General features: G+C 39.6%; 1 protein-coding gene across 1 annotated transcript in view; it reads right to left on the reverse strand.

The window, feature by feature from the left end:
* Positions 1-828: 828 nt before the first annotated feature.
* Positions 829-26,421, reverse strand: part of LOC120525154 — a 32,060-nt gene continuing 6,467 nt past the window's right edge. The window contains exons 2-4 of the mRNA XM_039747223.1: positions 16,827-16,927; positions 6,931-7,071; positions 829-1,765 (exon numbers count right to left, since the gene is read on the reverse strand). Of these exons, the coding sequence (XP_039603157.1) occupies positions 1,172-1,765; positions 6,931-7,071; positions 16,827-16,927 (836 nt within the window). The 3' untranslated portion in view covers positions 829-1,171. The remainder of the gene's footprint in view (positions 1,766-6,930; positions 7,072-16,826; positions 16,928-26,421) is intronic.

Below are 26,421 nucleotides of genomic sequence, written 5' to 3' on the forward strand. Positions count from 1 at the left end.
CAAAATTCTAAAGAAAGTAACAAAGCACCTCCTCAAGGACAAGCCAACCCACACACAAGAACTCAAAAATGGAGTGGAAGGACACACTAAGGAAGAACAAAGAGACTCCAACTGAAATCTTTCATGCGTTCCTTGATCTGCCAGTATATTGGGATAAGAATCAGGCCTATAAAAGTTCAGGTTCAACATGTTTTAGAGCTCTTTTGTGGTTGGTAGATCCAATAGAGTGTTAGCCCTCTCTCTCAATTCATGTGACAAGAACCTTTAAAGAATTTGGAACTCTATGCCCTGTGTACGGTCTCATGCCATCTATTGGCAGAAAGAAAGTCTTTTGTCTTCCTGCCAGTCACTCCTGCAATTTATGTCTTTTTTTGTGGTTCCCTCAGAGTATCTAATTATTTGATAATCTCTTGATATCTGTTCATCTGCAATGGTATTGGGAGAATCTCTCCTTTGAAAGGGCCATTTTAAAGAGCATCATGGGCCCCTGGGCAAAGTAGTGCGCTAGGGTCCCTGTTTAGATAACAAAAAAGAAACATACATAGGCATCAGAAACAGTGTAGGCCCCATGCTCCTGGTGCCCCTGGCCAATGTCCATTGTTCCCATACGTTAAGATGGCCCTCGCCGATTTCTGCTCCATTAGGCTCTTCACCTGCTAAGTTCCACTTTAATGCCCCATGCACTACACCATATCTTTTATGTGTGCATTTTTATTACATCTCTTTTTTATTACCTCTAAGCTTCTAGGTTTTAAACCAGTCAACAGGAATAGGAAAAATTAAAGTAATCCAAAGAGAAAATACAAAAAGAAGCATAAAAAAGACAGCCACTTTCAACAATGTTTATAAAGGAGTTCCAGTGTAGAAGCACCTCACCAGAAAAAAAATGAAAGTACCAGCAGGAAACACCAATGCCCTTTCACACCAATGCCAAACCCAAACTGTGTCACTGCCTGAACAAGGGGCCTGAGTTGCCTCAAAAGCTTGCATATTGTAATCTTTTTTAGTTAGCCAATGAAAGGTGTCATTTTACTTGACTTCTCACTACACAAATATAAATAGAAATTGCAAATGTTTAATGTTGCATCACTTTACTAATATTCAGTGTGTTTGAAGTTGCTGATATGAGGCTGCTCAAAGTACTTTACACACTCAAAGCTCTGTAATCCTGCTAATTTCCTCCAGTGTTAATTTGCACTTTTTTGCTTTCTTGTCTGTCTTCCTCATTATCCCGTTCCCGTTTTCTCTTCCCTGTCCCAAAAGGTCGTTGCCTTCCTTGGATAACACATAATTCCTCTTCATCTTCATCATCATAAAATTCATCAAATGAATCCTCATCTGAATCACGATTCAAGACGTCCCCTGGCTCATCCCGGATGTACTCTGGGTAAACATGCTTATAATCTTTTGCAAGGCAACGGAAGCAAAAAGTAGTGCCACAGTCATCCTGTGGACACACAACATTGGAGCAGCCATCCTGCATGTGGAACACCATGGTGTTGCAGCAGGGGCAGGCACGAAGGATGGGGCACCCGTGCACATCAGTATCAGGGGAGTCTATCAGTGGGCAGGACAGCAGTGATGTCTGGACTGCACATCCTTTATTTGCACAGATGTCCTCTCTTGGCCAGGGCCCTGCCCACTTCCGCTGGCATCCCCAGCAGAAGCGGTACATTTTTCTGAGTTCCTCTGAGCACGGTGTACATGTCACACATAGGTTGGTGTCATCTGTCTGGCGCTGGCACAGCTGGGTACATCGTGGACACTGAAAATTAATCAAATAAGATCATTAACAAACATCTACATGAGTGACATTAGTCAGAGCTTTCTACTTTGTTAGAGAGAGCATCAATAAGGACATTGCTGGACATTTGCTCCATACTATCTGCCCAAAAATCACAACAGTCTTTCCTAGGTGAAACCTTTCTAACTGGCTATTAACTCAGACATTATTAATTATGAAGGTATGCCTGTTGTTTTTGTTTATTTCACCAGCTTCAAACTACAGTTGTCACACCCCTTAACCATTGACAGAATAAGGGTGCAGATGTTTTAATCGGACTCCAATTTATTATTAGTATGTAAAGATTACATTTATCGTATGTTATGAAATAATTATAAGTTACTGTAATACCTCAGCATTGACTTAATATTGTTTGCAGAGCTTTAGGTTATATATTCTTAGAAAGAAATATGATTATGGCTAATAGTGGCTTTTTAGAGTATTTGTAACCTCAGAGGTTAAGCAATGTTTAACTAGCGTGTATTTTATAATAATACCTCAGAGTCTAAGTAACGTATGTTACATGAATAATAGTTCACATGCCACCTCAGAGGCCTTAGCGTGTGTTTCAGAATACAACCTCAAAGGATAGGCAGCTTAACTTGATGTGTGTTACATTTTATTCAAAGTCTAACTATTAAAGTATGTTCACCAATCTTTATTTATGATACCTTAACGTGGCTGTCCGTTTGTCTGTCCAGGATTTTAAATCACCTGTAGCTCGCAAACCGTTTGACCTATTGACCTGAAATTTGGTACACATACAGTGCATCCAGAAAGTATTCACAGCGCATCACTTTTTCCACATTTTGTTATGTTACAGCCTTATTCCAAAATGGATTCAATTCATTTTTTTCCTCAGAATTCTACACACAACACCCCATAATGTCAACGTGAAAAAAATTTACTTGAGATTTTTGCAAATTTATTAAAAATAAAAAAATTGAGGAAGCACATATACATAAGTATTCACAGCCTTTGCCATGAAGCTCAAAATTGAGCTCAGGTGCATCCTGTTTCCCCTGATCATCCTTGAGATGTTTCTGCAGCTTAATTGGAGTCCACCTGTGGTAAATTCAGTTGATTGGACATGATTTGGAAAGGCACACACCTGTCTATATAAGGTCCCACAGTTGACAGTTCATGTCAGAGCACAAACCAAGCATGAAGTCAAAGGAATTGTCTGTAGACCTCCGAGACAGGATTGTCTCGAGGCACAAATCTGGGGAAGGTTACAGAAAAATTTCTGCTGCTTTGAAGGTCCCAATAGCACAGTGGCCTCCATCATCCGTAAGTGGGAGAAATTCGAAACCACCAGGACTCTTCCTAGAGCTGGCCGGCCATTGCGGGAGAAGGGCCTTAGTCAGGGAGGTGACCAAGAACCCGATGGTCACTCTGTCAGAGCTCCAGAGGTCCTCTGTGGAGAGAGGAGAACCTTCCAGAAGGACAACCATCTCTGCAGCAATCGACCAATCAGGCCTGTATGGTAGAGTGGCCAGAAGGAAGCCACTCCTTAGTAAAAGGCACAAGGCAGCCTGCCTGGAGTTTGCCAAAAGGCACCTGAAGGACTCTCAGACCATGAGAAACAAAATTCTCTGGTCTGATGAGACAAAGATTGAACTCTTTGGTGTGAATGCCAGGCGTCACGTTTGGAGGAAACCAGGCACCGCTCATCACCAGGCCAATACCATCCCTACAGTGAAGCATGGTGGTGGCAGCATCATGCTGTGGGGATGTTTTTCAGCAGCAGGAACTGGGAGACTAGTCAGGATAAAGGGAAAGATGACTGCAGCAATGTACAGAGACATCCTGGATGAAAACCTGCTCCAGAGCTCTTGACCTCAGACTGGGGTGACGGTTCATCTTTCAGCAGGACAATGACCCTAAGCACACAGCCAAGATATCAAAGGAGTGGCTTCAGGACAACTCTGTGAATGTCCTTGAGTGGCCCAGCCAGAGCCCAGACTTGAATCCGATTGAACATCTCTGGAGAGATCTTAAAATGGATGTGCACCGACGCTTCCCATCCAACCTGATGGAGCTTGAGAGGTGCTGCAAAGAGGAATGGGCGAAACTGGCCAAGGATAGGTGTGCCAAGCTTGTGGCATCATATTCAAAAAGACTTGAGGCTGTAATTGCTGGCAAAGGTGCATCGACAAAGTATTGAGCAAAGGCTGTGAATACTTATGTACATGTGATTTCTCAGTTTTTTTTATTTTTAATAAATTTGCAAAAACCTCAAGTAAACTTTTTCACTTTGTCATTATGGGGTGTTGTGTGGAGAATTCTGAGAAAAAAAATTAATTTAATCCATCTTGGAATAAGGCTGTAACATAACAAAATGTGGAAAAGGTGATGCGCTGTGAATACTTTCCAGATGCACTCTATACTACGTGATATCTACTGTCTGTATTCGGGTTGATGATTGACCTCTAAGGTTATTCCTCTTTGTATTTTTATTTTATTTTATTGTAGAATCAACTCTCGGCAGCTGCCAGCAGGGCGGCCGTGCGGCGCGTTCTCATCCTTACCACCTTTGCTGTCACTTCCCCTACCTGTTCGTATCTTAAATTATTCTTGAGGCAGATTGAAGACCAAAGTGCCAGCTTATGTGAAAATTTAAAGAAAACGTACTAAGTAATTGCAACACAAATACTGACTCAATCAGTTTTAACGCGAAAAGATGCCAATGAAAGAAGAGAAGAAGCGGGCTGCTAGGGTGGAGAAAAGAAGATCTGCTCAGGAAGCAGCAAGCGAATCAACCTCTGAGCAAATGAATGCTAAACGTACAGAGAAAGAGTCTGAAAAATGTAAGTCAAGTGTATTCACTGCACGTTATCGTGTAGTGGTTATGAATATTCAGTCTGTGAACCTTTTCAGCATTAATACTTGCTATAGCAGAGTTAAAGATCAGGCATGTTTTACAATAATTAACTATATATTAACCCACAAACTCAACATTATATACAGTAACAGAATAATATAATTACAAATATATGATGGATAATGGAAAGGAACACAGATATGCATTTTGGGAGATTTCCCTAGGATCTTTGAAATTGTCTTTGTGACCAGTCTTCATATAATTACAAATATATGGAGTGTGGTGGACAGCCAGGGCCCTTATGCATTCTTAAAGGAAGAACTGGGGTAGAAAGCATGCATAGGGAATTATCTCCCCCGGAGCACTAGATGGCAGACCTCCCAGGTTGCACCGGTGTCTTGAACTCCCACAGGGCTTCATGGGAGTTGGAGTTCAGCACAGCCCTGTTGGGTTCCATGGATGCCTCCAGAGGATGCTGCAGGAAATGTGGAGCCATACTCTGGCTAATGGGGCCACCAGAACTACTACTGGGTGTAGTATAAAAGAAGCCCGCTGCCTTCATTCCAGGAGCCAAAGTTGGGTGGCAGAGGTATGAGGCTTGCTGGAGAAGGAGTGGAAGCAGAGGGACAGAAACTGACAAAGAGAAAGAGAAAAGAAGAAAAGAAAGACATTGCTGTGTGTTTTATTGTGTTCATTTGTACTGTTTTTGTTGTGCAGGTGGGGAAAAAAGGAAAGATTTCCCACCGCTGAATAAAAGCCTGTGTTGTGCTTGTGAACTTGAGTGTCTGCGTTTGTCTGTCTGGGGAGCTGATGTGCCCCTTACAGGCCACAGGAGGATAATACTAAATACTAAACTGAACTTTGCATTTCTATTCAAAGAAAGAGTTGACTTGCTTGAAAGTCTTTTCAGAAGACAACTTTTTAAAAGGCTGTAATTGCCCAGGCTCCTGTTGTAGTTTACCTGGAGTTGGCAAAAGTTGTTTTCCCATCAGGTAAAGCTGGTTTCTCACTCTTTAGTGTGTAAACAAGGTTACTGCGGGAGCCATGCTTAGGACGGGGATGTGCACTCAGGTCAATTAATGTAGGTCGATTAATAAAAATATTGAGCTCTCCACAATCACTCCAACATTCTACAACAGTATAGAGTTAACGTCTCTTTTATGACAGGTTCTGGCAGCATAACTACGGTACATGACAGCGGAAAGGGCTGATAGAGCCAATACTTTAGAATAGAACTCCACAATTGTGTCAGGGTAGTGCCAGAAATATTACAATAAGGAAATAAAGCAATCATTATTGATTTCAGTTTTAATTTAAGAGGTTTGCCAAAAATACAGTATGAGCCATTTACGAATAACAGCCATTTTAATACATGGTCCCCCTATTTTCAGGGGCTCAGCAGAATTTGGACATTTGACTAACATCTGTTCCATAGCGAAGTGTGAGCAGGTCCTCATTATTTCATAAATTATTAAGCAGGTAAAAGGTCTGGAATTGATTCCAAGTGTGGAGTTTGCATTTGGAAGCGGTCACTATCAATGAAATCCAAAGAGCTGTTCATGCAAGCAAAAACAGTTCATCATTAGGCTGAGAAAACAAAACAAACTCTTTAAAGAGATAGCAGAAACACCAGGAGTGGTCAAATCAACCATCTGGTACATTCTTAAAGAAAAGGAACGCACTGGTGAGCTCAGAAACACCAGAAGGTCTAGAAAGCCACAGAAGACAACTGTGCTGGATAATTGCAGAATTCTGTCCATGGCGAAGAAAAACTCCTTCACAACATTTAGCCAAACCAAGAAAACTCTCCGGGAGATCTTTCCATAAACGTTCATACCAATGTTTTAAAATGAAATAACAGAGATTTAAGAGAAGAGCAACTAGGCTGATTCCAGGGCTACAAGGGATGAATTATGAAGAAAGATTAAAAGAGCTGAGCCTTTTCAGTTAAAGCTAAAGAAGATTAAGAGGAGACATGATTGAAGTGTTTAAATTATGATGGGAATCAGTACAGTGGATTGAGACTGAAAATGTAAATATTGCACAAACATTAGCAAACATAGACACGGAATAAGCTACCGAGTAGTGTTGTAGACATTAGGAATTTAGTTACTTTCAAAACTCAACTTGATTTTATTTTGGAAGAATAAAGTGGATAGGACTGGAAAGCTTTGTTGGGAAGGAAGGAGGAGGATGAGGGCCGACCTCAAAGACTTACTGAAGTCCATGAAGGGTTCAAACACACACACTTATTTTCATGGCAATTAGTTTAAGAACTAAATGAAAGCACTAGAAAGATGTTGAGGGAGTTGGTGGTACCTACCTTCTGAAAGTTGTCTTGATTCATTGCCTGGATTTTACTCTCACAGAGAAGTCTGTCCTCTTCGCTGAGCAGGGTGAATTTCCTCACAAGTGGCCACAACCATGGGCTGGCGCAGTGAGGGCAGGCAAAAGACCACTTACCCTAAACCAGGAAAGAAAATTAAGAAGTGTAAAACACAAGACGAAAGCATTCAGTCCATCAAGCTCATCTGGTTACCACTTAGCAGGGCTACTCCACTATCTTGCACAGAAAATTGTAAAAATATTGGATTCCATTATGAATGCTCAGTGATTTCCACTGGAGTCAATCTGAAGCAAATCATGTCTGGAGAGTTTGCTGGTTGGTGTGGATCTCAGGTCTTTCTCATGATCTCCATTGTTAAGAGATATTTTTTAAATAGTGTAAATGAATTCATTGATTTCAGTGTAAAGTTTGTTTTAAGTACAGTATTCCCATTCCGCATATACAGTCCAATAACCAGTGCCTAATATAAACCAAGCACAGAAACCACTCTTAATGTAACTAGACAAAGAAACAAATTACAGGCACAGAAAATAGTGTTTTATTGAAATCATGCTTGGAAATCAACATCTTATTGTAAAAGGGAAAATAAAACCTGTGTTGTGTAAACCACATACAAAAACCAGTGCTTCACATAAGCAGGCCACAGAAACCAGTGCCTAATTTAAAATGGCAGGAAAAGAAGAACATAATGCACCACAATTTTCTTCAAATTCTTCTATTTCTTCATTAACATACTGGTCACATTCCACCGACACTGTGGTGATGCTAAACAAGTCAAGGATTTAAGAGGTGAACCATATTAAATGAGTCATTATGGAGCTACCTTCAGGTGACATTTATGGCAGCTGTGCTCAGAAAGACATGGTTGAATGTTGGTAAATGAACACTCTTGTAATGATGTACCTTGGCACTATTTATTCATATTTTTGACAATCAATTAATAATCTATTTTTTTGTAAAATAATGCTCTGCACACCTGGTTCCCCTTACCCTAGATTATCTATGGTAGCCTTCCATCCAATTGCACTTGTCGATCAGAACATTTAAGTAAGGATGCAGAGCGCCCTCTTTGGAGGAAAAACAAAACGCAGGAGGACAATTACATGAGCTGTGATGGAGTGTTAGCTTAAAGTGACAGTGTATCTATCAGTGGGTCAGGAAAGAGACATGTGTGCAGCATATATGACTTGTAAAGTGGCTTTATCGTTCTGGCATTCTTATTAATAACATAAAAATGCCATATTCTAAAGCCATGCTGAAAGTACAAATTGAACATGAAAACAAGGATCTGCTTCAAAGAAAATGTAAAAAAATCATTCAGTGCAAATCAGATGTACTAATCAGTGCTTAATGTGCACTATGGACAGAAGACAATGGGAAAAGGAATAAGATGATGAGGCCATCAAGCTCACTCTTTCTGGTTAACCTTACCTTTCTAAAACATAGTAGTATTAAGCAAACATTAAGATGGCCCTTAGTGTTTCTTTTAGGTACATACGTCTGTGATTAAATTTTTGTAACAATTCACCTTCATCTTTCTTTGGCCTCTACTCCTGTGTTCTCATGGAAAGAACCAGTTTTAGAGTAATAGCTGGCATTCACCTCATGTATTTCCCTTACAGTATAATTTGAAACACTTTGCCACCTTTCCTTTTAATTTCTGTTTATTTGAGATAAACATATTCATCTCCTCCAATCTTGCTCCATAGCTCATAACCTGCTGCCCTGGAATGAGCCTAATAAAACATCCTTAGACTTTTGTTAATGCTATGGCTTCTTTCTTAATATTTGGAGACCAGAACTGCATCCTGCATTCCAGATGAAGCCTCAGAATGTGTCACATCACTAAAGTATGACCTACCTTCAGGTTTTACCACAGCATGGCTGCTATTTAACCCAGAATCTTATTAGCTTTCTTGTTCACTTCTGAACATCATCTTCTTGTGGACACCATCCAATGACCCTTTTGCATAAGGCATACTGTACTTTCCTCATCCAGACCCTCACACATTCCTTTCTTTGTACTTACAGTGAAGTCAGAAAGTATTCAGTCCACTTCACATACTGCACTCTTTGTTTTGTAGATTTTATTTTAAATTGATAAATTTGCCATTTTTGCCCATCCATCTGCACTCAATAACCCATAATGACAAAGTGAAAACATGTTTTCAGAAAGGTTTGCAAATTTATTAAAAATCAAAAAATCACATCTCTCATTTATGTAAGTAAATGTAAGTGGGCAGAGTGGTGGCTTTCAGGCTAAGGATCTGTGCTGGTATCCAGAAGGTTGCCGGCTCGAATCCCCATCACTGCCAAAAGAGATCCTACTCTGCTGGGCCCTTGAGCAATTGCTCCAGGGGCACTGCACAATGGCTGACACTGTGCTCTGACCCCAAAGGGCTTTACTGTGGCACTCCATAGTGTGGTCATCTGTATCCTCTTAGCTTTAATTCTCCTTGAGATGTGTCTAGAACTCGATTGGAGTCCATCTTTGGCAAACTAAATTGATTGGACATTGTTTAAAATGTTGCACACCTATGTTTATGAGGTCCCACCACTCACACTGCATGTTAGAACAAAAAACAAGTGATGAAGTTCCAAGAACTCTTTGTAGACCTCCACAATCAAATTGTGATGAGATATACATCAGGGCAATGGTACAAAAACATTTCTAAAGCTTTGAACTTTCCCAGGAGCATAGTGGCCTCAAAAGTGTGAAATGGAAGAAGTTTGGAACCACTAGGACTCCTCCTAGAGTTGATTGATCTGCTAAAATGAGTAGTAGAGAAACAAGGACCTTGATCAAGGAGATGACCAAATCCCAATTTTCACTCTAGCAGAGCTTCAAATGTTTTCTGCTGTGGTGTGAGAACCTATTGGAAGGACAATCATCTAAGAATCCCTTCAGCAACCAGATATTTAAGGTAAAGGGGGCTAGATAGAAGTCACTCATGAATGGATTTATGTTGGAAACTGGTTACTGTGCCCAGATTACCTTAGGCATTGTTTAATTGTTTGTGAATACTTGTTCCCGTGCTCCCTTTATGTTAGGTACAGGTTTCAGTGCCCAGATTACATTGTGAATGGATTTTTATGTCTAGTTACAAAACAAAAACAGCTTCTCTGCCCAACTTATGCTATGTGCTGGTTGTTGTGTCAGATTTCTGCGTCATGTTATCTCAGAAACTGTTTCTTTGTGTCAATTTACTTTAGCCACTCATTTCTGTGTCTGGGTTACATTAATTACTGCCTTCTGTGCCCATTTTACATCAGCTATTGGCTTCTGAGGCCATTCTATACCAGACAGTAGTTTATGTGCCTGTTATACATCAAACACTGGCTTCTGTACCCTTTATACATTGGATACTGATTTCTGTGCCAGTTTTACATCTCTCACTTTGGTTCTGTGCCCATTGTACAATAACAACAACAATAATAATAATAAATACATATTATTTATACAGTGCTTTTCCACACAGTACCAGGTACTAGTGTTAGTGTTTGTTCGTATCAGCCACTGGTCTATGTGCCCATTTTACATCAGCCTTTGGTTGCTGTGTCTGTTCTTTACAGTACTAAACACTAGTGTCACCACCTATTTCATATCAGTCGCCAGTTTCTGTGGTCATTTTATATCAGTCACTGATTTCTGTGTGCTATTATGCTGCACCTATTTTAGATAACACTATCTGCTCAAAATGAATGTACAAAACTTAACGCTAGTTAGGGGAAAATAAACAAGCTAGTATGAGGACCATTTTGCAAAGAACTTTTGAGTATATCTTTATTTTAGGTATTTTTTTTTTGTAATCTGTTTGCTTCAAGAGGTTCTCACAGACCTGCTTGTTTGTAGACATAATTTTTGCTTATTTCCTTTCTCTCCATAATTTCCTGACCTCTATTTTGCTACAATTTTCCTTTGATTATATGCCTCATATTGAAGAAAACAGCTGTACTGCATGTGCAGGATGGCAGCAGATTTTTAATTATAAACAGAATTAGAAGATTAATGGAATGACAAAAATCATAGTCAAAAAACAAAAATGAAGCTGAAACCAGAGATTTAATAATAACACTCCAATAATGTTTTTCGGCTGCATCCACAACCTTGGACAACCAGTAAGTGCACAATGCTTGTTAACTACCTTTTAATTTTGTACTGTATTAAGAATATATGTATTTGTGTTATCTTCTGCCCCGTTCTCTTAACAATGAGTTTCAAGGGGTGGGGCCAGCTAATGGCACACCTGAGGGATTGCTCCAGCTGTGTAAAAACAGAAGCAACAGTTGTCACTACAGCTTTGGCAGTCCCTCTTTTAAATTTTAGATTTCTGACTTTTGATTTTGTAATTATTCTTTTGTGTGACTCCTGCTTTGATTAAAGTATTATTTCCAGTTTAGGATTCCTGGCTTTGTTTGCTTTTGAATTAACCTCTTTTTTCTCTATTGCCTTTTATTATTCCCTTTTAAACACTGTTAAATATTCAAATAACTTTGCTTGGTAAGAGTTTTCTTTTTTGTGGTTTTACCCTTCATCCATTGGACTTTTGAAACTTTTAAGTCTGAACTCCATTTTAGGCCTGCGTAGGCCTTGAAGCCTGCCTGCTGAGTTTTGCAGTCAGGTTGCCTTGAGTAAGGCATCTTTCTAAAGGCTTACCAGTGAAGTTTTGGTCAGGCATCTTTTTGATTAGTTTGAGGTCTTTCCACTAATTTTTGCCATGTTTGTCTTTACTGCTTCATTACACCTTTATAAAATCAGGGGCCTCATTAATAGAGCTTGTGTACACACAAAAAGTGGCTTGAAATGTGCATATACCACTTCCTGAGCATATGTCAGAATTTATAAAAGAAAATTTGAAAGGGTAACATGCATATACTGTATTTATGGCAACTATGATCCATGCTTATGCAAAATTTTGGAGGAACAGGGAAATGATGACACCCTTAATCAAACAAGGAAAAGCAGCAAAACCAGCTAATTGACAACTTGCACACATAAAATACATATGACAAAGTCATTATTGATGTTGTAGCTCAGAGGCCTGGGTCAACCCATGATTCATTTATTTTGTGGTAAAGTAACTTTGGCAGAAATGCTGGTGCTGTGTCTGGTGGCTGGCTTACTGGTAAGGTACTGTAAGAGGCTGAACCTTCATTTTCTCATATGTCCTGTGCTATTCAGTGTAACAGATATCATGTCATTATATAGAATAGGAGATAGAGACCACTTACTCAGACACTAGCACCTTAAGCCTTTACCTGACCCCAGAACAGACAGGGAAGGCGCTATAGTGTTGCACATGATCTTATACTCTCAGTTGTTGACTACAGCAGATACTCTTGAATGCAGGTGACAAGGTCTCAATGAATCAGGTGGAAAACTGCTTTAGCAGCCAATTCAGAAATGTGATTTCATATGTATGAGGTTAATTAGCTTGTTCCATATATGGATAATTCAAGGCAGCATTTGAAGCACATTCTCATATGCATATTTACAGGGTGATTATGATTTAAAAGATATATATGTACAGTATTATAAGAGATGGCCTGCAGCTCAACCCGGCCGGGACGCCCATGCGATGGAAGGGCAGGGGAAAGCAGCTTTTGTAGGAAATTGCCTCCCCTAACGTGCCAGATGGCAGCTCCACTGGATGGTAGCGGTGCCCTGGATTCCCGCAGGGCACTATGGGACATGTAGTTCAATACCACAGCCCTGCTGGGTATCGTGGGTGCTGCCAGGTGATGCTACGAGAGAACCAGAGGAATTGTTTTTTATACATAGCCCAGAAGTACTCCCAAGTCACGAGGACGGAAGCTCCGAAGTTCTTCTGGGCTGAAGAAAACTTAAGCCCTTCAGCCAACCCGGAAGTGGTGGCAAGTCACATGGGAGGAAGAAAGGAAGCACTTCCGGGTCAAGGACTATATAAAGTACTGCTGGAGACCCAGCAAGCAAGCCGGAGTCGGGGGGAGTAGGGCAGAGCTTGCTGGGAGGTGTGGAGGAGAGAAAAGTGTTTATTATTGTGATTATTATGGTGTATTGCCTGTTTATCGTGGTGTTTGAAAGCACTATTATTAAGAAGAAAATAATTAAATACCTTCTTGGTGCTTTTAACCTGTGTCCAGTGTATCTGTTTGTTGGGGTTAAAGGGGCAACAGTAGTATATTATATATATATATATATACACACATTATATATACACATACATACATACACCAGTAACGGCGTACTGCACGATAACGTGCACTGAATACACTTCACTTCAGCATTCCTGGTTTTCAGACTCTTTCTCTGTACGTTTACCATTCATTTGCTCAGAGGTTGATGTTCTTGCTGCTTCCTGAGCAGATCTTCTTTTCTCCACCCTAGTGACCTGCTGCTTCTCTTCTTTCGTCTGCATCTTTTCGCGTTAAAACTGATTAAGTTAGTTTTTGTGTTGCAATTACTTAGTACGTTTTCTTTAATGTTTCACTTTAGCTGGCACTTAAGTCTTCAATCTGCCTGAAGAATGATTAGTGAAGGTGGTAGGGAATGACAACGGGAATGTGTATGGGCACCGCATGGCCGCCCTGCTGAGCATTGCAGAGAGTTGATTCAACAATAAAATAAAATAAAAATAAAAAGAGTAATAAAAATCTTCATCCCAAAAGAAGATAGTAGACGCCACATAGTATACCGTATGTGGACCAAATTTCAGGTCAATAGTTCAAATGGTTTGTGAGCTACATGTGATTTAAAATCCAGGACAGACAAATGAACAGCCACGGTAGAGTATTATAGATAGATAGATAGATAGATAGATAGATAGATAGATAGATAGATAGATAGATAGATAGATAGATAGATAGATAGATAGATAGATAGATAGATAGATAGATAGATAGATAGACATATGCCAGGTTTTATAAATCTGATTTTTTTTTGAAGTACACATTTTCCTGTTTTTTGCAGACTGCTTTTTTTCTTGCTTCAATTCATGCAAAGTTTTATAAATAAGGCCCTAGGTGACCTTCCACACACTTCCAGTTGACCTTTCCTAGCAATGGTATAGCGACCATCAACAGAAAGATACCAAAATAGTGGTGCTCATAAGAAAAACAAGACAGAATGGTATATGAACACAACTCATGTTTAACAGCATTAAAACATGCTGAAACAAAAAATTAAAGTAACCATTGGATTCCTTGGCCTTTCAAAAATGTTTTATATATATTAGACGCAAAGGAACAGCTGCAAAAAATTAAAAACAAAGGCCAAATTATAACAGCAGCAATATCAACATAGAAACACAATCTTATGACTTTGCACTCATCAGCACTTCCTGCTACATGAAAAATCAACAGCTTAGCCTTGCTAGCCACTCACTTTTGTGCTCTGGGCAAGAACTGAGAAGGACAAGGTTCTAACTTCAAGTATGTGTGGGACACTGATTCACTGTGATTCATATCTGTACAGTACAATATATATGAGGGAGGGCCCAAAAATTCCTGGATTCAGTCAATAGCACGGGAGTAGGGTATAATTATCAGCTATGACGTATGATATATGGCCGGCAGTTCATCCCGGCCAGTACCCCCAAGCCGCCAAATGGAGTCTGCCCTGCGACATGGAGATGCCCGGAATTCCAGCAGGGCATCATGGTATATGGAGTTTTAATGCACGGCCCTGGTGGATAACGTAGGGGCCGCCAGGGGACGCTGCAGGGAGGCCCAGAGACTTATATTTTCAATACAGCCCGGAAGTACGTCAGTCACGAGGACGGAAGAAATAAAGTACTTCCGGGCTGAAGGAAAAAAAGGAGTTTTCACCTGACCCGGAAGTGCTGAATAATCACATGGATTGATGGATCTGAAGCACTTCCGGGTTAAGAGATATAAAAGGACTATGAGAAATCCCAGCAAGCTGAGCTGAGTTGGGAGGAAGGGAACAATGCGTCTGGGAGTGGAAGATTGATTATTGTTATTGTTATAGTTCATGAGTATTGTGGAGTGAAGGGTGCTTTGTGCACATTATTGTACGAATAAAGTCAAGATTTGGACTTTTATCTGGTGTCTGGCGTCTGATCTGAGGGTTCAAGGGGACGACAGCGCCCCCTATCTGTCACAGACGCTAGGTATCGTATGCCTATTGGCTTGTTCATCACTCTGTTAAGTGACATCATGCTGCTTTGATTGAGTGCATATGCGACTCTTCAATTCCACCCGGGGGACTAAATGCTAACATTACTCAGTTATTGTCTGTTTTTACATGCATTTTCTATTACTCTTTAATTTAATATTTTTTTTTGTATCAGTATACTGCTGCTGGATTATGTGAATTTCCCCTTGGGATTAATAAAGTATCTATCTATCTATATTTCTGACATTTATTGTACAATCATGTATGTGACTTCAGGGATTTTGTTTCTCCAAGCAGAAAAAAGCACATTATATCTAACATCAAAACAACGATGATCACATTTTTGCAAACTGACAGACTTGTTAATAAAGAGTTTCTCTGTGAAAAGACTGTGTAGGAGAAGGACAGGTATTCCAGCCAGGAAAGGGGATGGTTAACTACCCAGACAGGAAGCCAGGATCGAACAAATATTAAATTGCCTGGCTGAACAAAAAGAAACCAGCTGAAGCCAGAACTAGTTTGGGGTTTGTACCTGGATGGGATGCCCATAATGTGGAAAGATAGGGGAGATCAATGATTCCTGCCTATTGTCTCCCCCGATGTAGTAGATGGCAGCAGCCCTGGATATTTATATCCATTCGGACACCCGTAGGGAATGTAGGGAATTACAGTCTGGTTGTGCAGTCTTGCTGAGGTCCAGAGGTGCCACCAGAGGGCAATGCAGGGAGTTACAGTCCCTACTAGTTGGGACTTCCATATGACCCAGAAGTGCTTCCAAAGGGCAAAGCCCTGGCACTGGAAGTACTCCTGGGTCCTCAAAAAAAGAGGCTGCACTGCCTTGTCCAGGCGAGTCAGACCTGGGAAGAAGGAAGGCAACACTCGACTGGAGGAGATCAGTGCAGTGGTGACAGAGGGGAGGTGAAGTGAAGGGGATAACTGTATTTTGTTCTTGTGTATACCAAGGTATTGTGGATTTAAACGCCCTTTGTTTGATACTGGGACTGTCTGGTGTGTTTGTGTTTGGGGTTTAGGACTCTGACGCACCCTTTCCTTCACAACTGTTAATCAGAAACATTACACTGAACTGCCGACGTGTCTGCAGGAAAGCATCAGGAATAAAACATCCTGAGTGGTGGCGCACACAAAACTCCATTTTACACCTTGACAACTCATCTGCATGCACTGTGTTGTTAATCAAAGAGTTTATGACCAAAACCAAAGAGGTAGTCACATTGCACCACTTGGATTTGCCAGATCTGTTCCTTGCAACATTATTTTGTTCCCAAAATTAAAACTGAGTTTGATGGGAAGATGATTTGTTACTGTGGAAGAAATACAGAAAAAAGAAAATCACAGGAAGCGCTAACAAAAGATGATTACAGGAAATTTCCAGGAATGGAAGAAGCGTTAGTACAAGTGTGTTGCATCTCAAGGGGAGTATTATGACAGTGACCAAAATGGAATTGCTTTAAGTTGTATAGTAAAGCTTTGTTTCTTTTTAACAATTCTGGGAATTTTTGAGTCACACTTTATACAGTTTATTTTAGAAATATTCTAAGGTAAGCAAAATGCTCTACACACAAAAGGAAAGATAATCTGGGGTTAAACAAACAATGTTTACTTTAGTTCCTAAGGCTCTAAAAGTGATATTGAACATCTGTTGTTGTTTATGACTGTGCTCATTATAAAATAATGACTGATTTACACTTTATTTTGCTGACAGCTCTTAAGGTGCCTTGGGTGTTTGGTTCCTTACCTGGTCCAGGAGATCCATTAACCATTGCTTCAGGGAGGCAGGACTCACAATCTTCCCACAACAGGAGAGCTTCACCCTCACAGACCCACAGGGCTCTGCATCTGTAAGAAAAAATCCACTTTCAGTGTTAGCCACTAGGAGCAGGAGTGAAAACGCAAGGCACAAGCACACCAAGTTCAGTCTGTAATCAATTCTAAAGTGGGGAAGTACAGTGGCACAAGCTGCTGCCTCACAGATTTAACGTCTTTGGGTTGAATATTGAGCCTAGTTGTTTTTTGTTTAGTGTCAGCACAGTGTCCCATGTCTGCATGTGTTTTGTTCTGAGTACTCTGGCTTTTTCCCCACATGCCAAAAAAACATACATTTAGTTAGCATACTTAAAAGTAGTTGTGTGTGAATAACTAGACTGGTACTCATGCCAAGACTGGTTTCTGCCTTAAAGTATGTCATGAATATGGACTTTTAAAACATTTTCTGGTGTGATTGGCTTTACTATTTAACATTTCATTAAAGTTCTGGAGAAGGCAGTCATTATGCAGTTAAATGACCACCTCAATAAACATGCTATTCTTGATAAATTTCAGTTGGGTTTTAGAACAAATCACAGCACAGAAACGGCAATCGTTAAAATAGTAAATGATTTTCGAGTGAATGCAGACAGAGGCCATTTATCTGTTCTCATCCTCTTAGATCTGAGTGCTGCATTTGACACCATTAATCATAATATTCTTAGAAATCGCCTTAGTCAATGGGTGGGCCTCTCTGGCAGTGTCTTAAATTGGCTTGAATCCTACCTGACAGGGAGAAAATTCTTTGTTAGTTGTGGTAATTACAACTCAAAGACACATGATATCCAATATGGTGTTCCACAAGGCTCTATCCTGGGTCCGCTGCTCTTCTCAATCTACATGCTTCCGTTAGGTCAGATTATCTCGGGGCACAACATGAGCTACCACAGCTATGCTGATGACACACAGCTGTACTTATCAATAGCACCTGATGACCCCGATTCTCTTGATTCACTAACAAAATGTCTTACTGGTATTTCTGAATGGATGAATAGTAACTTTCTCAAGTTAAATAAAGAGAAAACTGAAATCTTAGTGATTAGCAATAATGGATACAATGAGGCTATTAGAAATAAACTGGATACATTAGGATTAAAAGTCAAGACGGAGGTAAAAAGCTTAGGGGTAATTGTTAACTGTAATCTGAATTTTAAATCGCATATTAATCAGATCATTAGGACAGCATTTTTTCACTTAAGAAACATAAGTAAAGTTAGACCTCTTATATCACTGAAAGATGCTGAGAAATTAATTCACGCGTTTGTTTTCAGTCGACTAGATTACTGCAACGCACTCCTCTCAGGACTACCCAAAAAAGACATAAATCGTTTGCAACTAGTGCAGAATGCAGCTGCTAGAATCCTAACTAGGAAAAGAAAATCCGAACACATTTCTCCAGTTTTGATGTCACTACACTGGTTGCCTGTGTCATTCAGGATTGACTTTAAAATTCTGCTTATGGTTTATAAAGCCTTAAATAATCTCGCTCCATCTTATATATCGGAATGCCTGACACGTTATATCCCAAATCGTAACCTTAGATCCTCAAATGAGTGTCTCCTTAGAATTCCAAGAACAAAACTTAAAAGAAGTGGTGAGGCAGCTTTCTGCTGCTATGCACCTAAAATCTGGAATAGCCTGCCAATAGGAATTCACCAGGCTGATACAGTAGAGCACTTTAAAACACTGCTGAAAACACATTACTGTAACATGGCCTTTCTATAACTTCAATTTAACTTAATCCTGATACTCTATATGTTCAATTCCTCATAATAACTATTCATGGTGGCTCTAAAATCGGTACTGACCCCTACTCTCTTTTCTGTTTCTTTTTCCGGTTTCTTTGTGGGGGTGGCCTGTGCCACCTCCACCTACTCAAAGCTTCATGATGCTCCAACAATGATGGATGGATTAAAAGGCAGAAGTCTACGTGACCATCATCATCAAGTCCTTCCGTGAGAATCCTAAATCCAAAGAGGACTGTTTCATTTATGTTAGGTAGATTGCCCAGAGGGGACTGGGCGGTCTCATGGGCTGGAATCCCTGCAGATTTTATTTTTTCTCCAGCCATCTGGAGTTTTTTTGTTTTTCTGTCCCCCCTGGCCATTGAACCTTACTCTTATTCGATGTTAATTAATGTTGATTTATTTTGTTTTCTTATTGTGTCTTTTATTTTTTTATTCTTTATTATGTAAAGCACTTTGAGCTACTGTTTGTATGAAAATGTGCAATATAAATAAATGTTGTTGTTGTTGATTTCTTGTGGCCGACTATACTCGCCATATACCAGGTCAGAACCAATATAAACTGTGAAGTATGGAGCTCTACTTGAAAATTGTAAATGTGCCAGAACAAATCCAAGAGCTACAATGAAAAGACTAGTTGGTTGAAGTTTCAAAGCTACGTTAAATGTTGAAAAGCCATTAAGAAGGCTAACATAATGTTAGGTTATATAGTTCCTTGATTTGTGGAGTACAAGTCCAAGGAGATTATGCTAAAGCTGTATTACACACTGGTTAAGACTCATTGGGAGTACTGTGTGCAGTTTTTGTCTCCAAGCTAAATAATGGACAGAGCAGCATTGGAAAATGTCCAGAGAAGAGCGACTAGGCTGATTTCAGGACTACAGGGGATGAATTATGAAGAAAGATTAAAAGAGCTCAGAGTTTTCAGTTTAAGCAAAAGGAAATTAAGGGAAATATGATTGAAGTGTTTAAAATTATTGTAGCTGGTTTCTTAATCCCCTCTCATTAACTGAAAACCACTGTCCAGAATTTGTATCCAAGCTAATCAAATGCATCCCCAGAGGTAAATTGGAAACCAAAAAGGTGTCTTGAATTAATCAGCGAAATTATCAGAATAGATTTAGAATATGCCAGGTCTCCAAATGAGGCACTTTATAGGAAAAGACAGGTTTTGCAATCAAAATTCAACCTCTTGACTATTAAAGAAACTGAACAGCTTATCTTTAAATCACTGTATCATTTACCAATAAGATTTTAGCTCAACAAATCCACAAGCAGGAAGTCCACAATGCAATAACAGCAACTACCAACAAAAATGGAGATAATCATATACCATAAAATATAAACCATACCTTAAGTGAGTCCTTATATTTTACTCAGTTTAAAGAAGATAAGACACAGTCTAATGAGTTTTTGATTCATTACAGATACCACAGCTATTTACTCTTAGTAAAGTGGAAACGTATAAACTTCAGACAGTTTAAGAATTACTAAATGCTATAAAGTCACTTCAAAGTGGGAAAGCAGCAGGCCCTGACATTTATAGAAGATAAAGACAACAAAATTCTACCTCAAATATTTTGCCAAATATTAATTTCCATCTTTCCTAAAAAAAATAAAAACTTACTACAATGTGCATCATACAGACTGATGTCACTCCTGAATAATGATGTTAAGATACTCTCCAAAGTTCTAGCCAGAAGGTTTGAGAAAGTGCTTCTTTCTGTAATATCACAAGACCAAAACAGATTTATTAAAGGCAGACACCTAGCTTCTAATCTTTGATGTTTCTTTAATAAAATATATTGACCCATTAAATCTAACACCCCAGAGATGGCACTACCTATTCACCATGTTGCACAAATTTAGGTTTGGCCCAAACAAATATACATGGATCAAACAACTCTATACTAGCCCAGAAGCCTCAGTTTGTGTTAATATTATTTCAGACTACTTCAAAACTAGAATGTGGTACTCGACAAGGATGTCCTCTGTCATCATCCATCCATCCATCCATTATCCAACCCGCTATATATACTGTATAAAATCCAACGTATGTCTGTCCACTTTTCACGAGATAATTACTTAATGGATTTAGATCAGGTTTTTTTCTATGATTTGCTTGAGCATTCCATTTGATTTTGCAAGTTTTCTCATTGTGCTATGTATCATAGTTTGCTTACGGTATCAATTTTTTTGCACAAATCCGAGAGACACGCAGCGGGCCGAGGAGAGGGGGCGGGGCCCTCCTCACTCACGCTCCAGCCTTGGGGCGTGTATCTTACCTCCATTTAGCTAGCAAACGAGAGAACTACTTAATGGATTTATAATCGGGTTTTTTTCTATAATTTGCTTGAACATTATGGTTGATTTTGTGTCTTCTCTCATCGCACTAAGAATTATAGTTCACTTGCAGGAGTGATATATTCTCACTAATTCGAGACAGAGAAGCAGGCCAAAGGGAGGAGGAAGCATGACTTCAGGAGTAGGGAGCCAGGCAGGACCCTCCTCACTGTCCTGATTCACTATTACACAGTCAGAGCCGCAGGGGACAGCTAGTCTGAGATAAAGGGGATTTGCAGAGAAGGACTCGAACAGAAAATATCTGTATATGCAGATGATATGGTACTGTATATACAGTATCTGACCCACAAAATCCCTTGCCAGCAGTCCTAAAAGCACTAGAAGATTTTCAAAAGATGTCTGGTCTAAAAATTCATTTGAATAAAAGTATGCTTTTTTCAGTGAACTCTCTAGCACACAATATTAGACTGGGCACCTTCCCATTTATCTTAGCAGATCAGCTTCAGTATCTAGGGGTAAATATTACAAGTAAATATAAAGCTCTTTTTCAACAAAATGTTTCTGTTTGCATTGAAAATATTAAACAAGAAGTGAATAGATGGTCTTCTCTCCATCTCACATTAGCAGGGAGAATCAACACTGTCAAGATGAACATCCTTCCCGTTTCTTTTCCTATTTCAAATCATCCCCATATATATTAACAAATCTTTTTTTAAGAAATTAGATTCAGTCATAACCTTAACACAACCACAGGGTATGCACAATTCAATGTGTTTCTTCATGCCGCTCCCAAGCCCGGATAAATGGAGAGGGTTATGTCAGGAAGGGCATCTTTTGGGCATTTTGCCAGGTCAATATGTGGACAACAATACAAATTTCCATACCGGATCAGTCGTGGCCCGGGTTAACAACAGCCACCACTAGTACTGTTAGCCAATTGGGTGCTGGTGGAAACTGGGATGTTGTTGGCCAAAGAAGGAGAAGAAGAGGTGGGAGACGTGTCGAGAGGCAGGAGGACAGGAGGAATGTAAAGAGAGTGGAAATGAGGGTAGGAACTTTGAATGTTGGCAGTATGACTGGTAAGGGGAGAGAGTTAGCAGATATGATGGAGAGAAGGAAGGTTGATAATATTGTGCATACAGGAGCCTAAATGGAAAGGGAGTAAGGCCAGGTGGATCGGAGATAGATTCAAATTGTTCTATCATGGTGTGGATGGGAGGAGAAATGGGGTAGGGATTATTCTGAAGGAACAGTATGTCAAGAGTGTTTTGGTGGTGGAAAGAGTGTCAGACAGAGTAATGATTATGAAGCTGGAAATTGATCTAATGATGAACGTTGTTAGTTCATATGTCCCGCAAGTTTAGTATGAGATGGATGACAAAGAAGATTTCTTGAGTGAGCTGGATGAAGTGATGGACAGTGTAGCCAAGGGACAGAAAGTGGTGATTGGAGCGGATTTCAATGGACATGTTGGTGAAAGCAGAGGGGATGAGGAGGTGATGGGTAGGTATAGTGTCAAGGAGAGGAATGAAGAAGGTCAGATCATAGCAGATTTTGTAAAAGGGATGGGCATGGGTGTGGTGAACACATATTTTAAGATGGGTTAGGAACATAGGGTAACGTGCAAGAGTGGAAGATGCACACAGGTAGATTAGATCCTATGCAAAAGAGTCAATCTGAAGGACACTGAAAACTGCATAGTGGTGGCAAGGGAAAGTATAGTTAGGCAGCATAAGATGGTGGTCTGTAGGATGAAGTTATATCAATGTTTTTGCATCTCACAAATTGTCCAAAATATTTCCAGGGCAAGATTCAAACTGTGAACGTTGCAATCGAGTTCCAGCCTCACTAGGGCACATGTTTTGGGTGAGCACCAAATTAACATCATTCTGGCAACCTTTGCTTGCCTACCAGACAGCCTTGGTGTCACAATCCCTCCTGACACATTAAGAGTTGTGTTTGGTGGACTCCCAGATGGAGTTAAACTGTAACTGCCTTTACCTCACTATTAGCATGTAGATTTATCTTGCTCAACTGGAAGAATCCCACTCCACCACTTTTAAGTCACTGGGTTACTGATGTTCTATATTATTTGAAATTGAAAAAAATCAAATTTGCACTAAGAATATCTGTTCAAAACAAAAACATGTCAGAATCTAATCAATAACATTTTAGAATAAGCTTCTATATCAGGGAAAATGATACTCTTCCTTCCTTGTTGCTTGATTTTCTTTTGAGTGGGGGATGAATTTTGGTTTTGTTAAGTTCGATTTGATTGTATGAAATGTTATTTGGTTTTAACTAAAATTAGCCAATTTTTTTTAATTAAAAAAATAAAATTATGAAAGGAATTAGTACAATGGATCGAGACTGTTATTTTAAAATGACTTCAACAAGAACACGGGACACAGATTGAAACTTGTTATGTGTAAATTTTGCACAAACATTGGGAAGTTTTTCTTTACACAAAGAACAATAAAGCTACCAAGTAGTGTGGTAGACAGTAAGACTTTAGGGACTTTCAAAACTCGACTTGATGTTTTTTTGGAAGAAATAACTGGATAGGACTGGCGAGCTTTGTTGGGCTGAATGGCCCATTCTCTTCTAGATTGTTCTAATGTTCTAATAATAAAAGTTGTGCTGGTAAGCCACAGCACAGCACATAACAGCATTTACTTAGACAGCATGTTGTCATATAGAGGTGTAGCTCATAGTATGGAAAAAGTTCAAAATGGCTACAGTGGCACACATTAGTGTTCAATTTAAAGAATAGGCTTTGAATCCCTGAAACCATAAACTGTATAAAATGATATTTAAAATATACGAAGTAAAGAACTTTAATAGCACAATCCTGAAGAACAAGCAGTAGAAAATGAAAAAACGGAGACAGGAAATATAAAACAAATGAAGAAAGCTAATTGTTGGAAATGTATTTTAATTGTTTTAATTCCTCTTACTTCTTTGTATTCCTTGCTCTGTGCTCCAATAAACACACGTTATCGGCAATACACTAATAACCCAATTGTGCTTCACTCACTTAAAATCTGGAACTAATGTCGAAAGCATTTTAAGACGGAGAAGCTTCTATCTGTGGCACCTCTGCAAGAGAACCATCTCTTTCAACCTTCACAAACATATGCAGTTTTTAATATCTGGAAAAAATTTGAAATTAACTTGCTTAGAGATCTTTATATAGACAACGTCTTTGCATCCTATGAACAATTACATTCCATATTTAACATTCCAGCTACACATTTCTTTCACTATCTTCAAATCAGGAACTTTGTTAAACAGAACCTTCCAAATTTTCCTCATCTTGCACCCTCATCCACGCTGGAAAAAATATTGCTCAATTTCAAGGAATTAGACACCATCTCTACAATATATAAAATCATTTTACAATCCCTTCCTTTCAAAGATCCAAGAGGACACTGGGAAAAAGATATCTCAATTAATATATCAGAAAAGGAGTGGAGAGTAGCAATGCAGAGAATTCACTCGTGCTCCATATGCGCAAAGCATACAATTATACAACTCAAAATTATATATCGAGCACATCTGTCTCGACTAAAACTCTCCAAAATGTTTCCAGGGCATGATCCAACCTGCGAATGCTGCAACCAAGTCCCAGCCTCACTGGGTCACATGTTCTGGGCCTGCACCAAATTAACATCATTCTGGACAAAAATTTTTAATTACCTTTCAGACGGCCTTGGACTCACAATCCCTCCTAACCCATTAACAGCTGTGTTTGGGGTTCTTCCAGAGGGGTTTAAAGTGGAGAAGGACAAACAAATTGTGATTGCATTCACTACACTGTTGGCACGCAGACTTATTCTGCTAAACTGGAAGAACCCAAACTCTCCTCTTTTAAGTCGTTGGGAAACCGATGTGTTATATTATTTGAAATTGGAAAAAATCAAATACTCAGTTAGAGGATCCGTACAGACTTTTTTCAAAACATGGCAGGATCTAATCAGTAATATTTTAAAATAAGTTTATAAAGCACAGAGAATTTATTAATTTAGGTATGTTTACAAGCCTTAAATTTTACACCGTTTGGCTTTCTCTCTTTCTCAGGGGTGGGGATCGATCTGTTCTTAACTCAATTCTTCTTTTTGTAAAAACTTGATTGCTTTGTATGGATTGTAATACAATTAATAAAAAAAAAAAAAAATCCTCTAACCAATCAGCATTCTTCTTTCATTTTGTACATTTAATTGCCCTTTCTGTGCTTGCCAGTTTCTGCCACCCCATGCATTTTAAGGCCCACCATGTCTTGATGCTGCCACTCCTCAGATCTTATCTTTTCCACTTTTTTCCACAACTGAGTGGAATATTCTGGAACAGAATGTGTTGCTGTAACTCTGGTCATTGTTCAAATGACTTCCTGGCAATTCACAGTGATAACCGAGAGAAATCTGGGGACTTTTTCTCAGTTTATTTACCAGCTAGGTAAAACAGAGAAGAATGGACTTGGAGAACTTCCTGATAATTTAAAAAAAAATTGATTTACTAATTCCTAAATACCTTGAGAGATACATAATATACTATGTCTTAAAATGAATTAATTCAAAGATTTTTTTTAGGGAAACATCCATTTATCCATCTTTGAACCTCCACACTCCAACAAATTTAGAAACGTAACATACACAACAATACCATAATCAAAAGGTCTAAATAAAAAAAAAATAGGTACTGAAATTTTTAAGAATAAAACTAGCCAAAGATAGAACCAACAGTAGTAGTAGCAGGCATCCGTCCATCTCGGGATGGTGATGGTTGTGCCGTGGTCAGCCTATCTTAGTGCTGTTGAGTACAACGTCTGGAGTGGCTCAGCAATCTGATCCTTGCATGGATGTTCCTTCCACAGGTATGACATTCGAGGTTTAATTTTGAAACTGGAGCTTGAGTTTGTTGTCTCTGTCTCCTGCGTTGCCTTCTGTCCTCTAGCTGCTGATTGCGCCTTTCTTTGCCTCTCTTGATGCCTTCTTGAACAACCCAGCGCCAGCCACTTTGGTTGCCTGTGAGCTGTTCCCTATTCTCTGGGTCGATGCTTGTAAGTTTTAGGTCACACCTGCAGACATCTTTATAAGGCACCAATGGGCGGCCTACTGGGCGGTGTCCTGTGGCCAGCTTGCCATACATGACATCCTTAGGAATGCGACCATATGGCATTCGATGTACATGTCCCAGCCACCGCAGTCGTCTCTGGCTAAGGAGAAGATGCATGCTCAGCGAGTCTGCTTGCCCCAGTACGGCTGTGTTGGTAACTTTGTCTTATCATGTGATGCCAAGGATGTGTCGTAGGCAGCGAAGGTGGGAGCTCTCTAGACGATTTTCCTGCCTGGCATAAGTAGTTTGGGATTTGCTGCCATACAGCAAGGTGCTGAGGACACATGCTTGGTATACCTTCAGTTTGGTGTTCAGGGTCAGCTGATTGTTAGTCCATTCTCTGTTGTTCAGTTTGGCCATCTC

This window comes from Polypterus senegalus, chromosome 3 (genome assembly GCF_016835505.1).
Source record: "Polypterus senegalus isolate Bchr_013 chromosome 3, ASM1683550v1, whole genome shotgun sequence".
NCBI lineage: Eukaryota > Metazoa > Chordata > Cladistia > Polypteriformes > Polypteridae > Polypterus > Polypterus senegalus.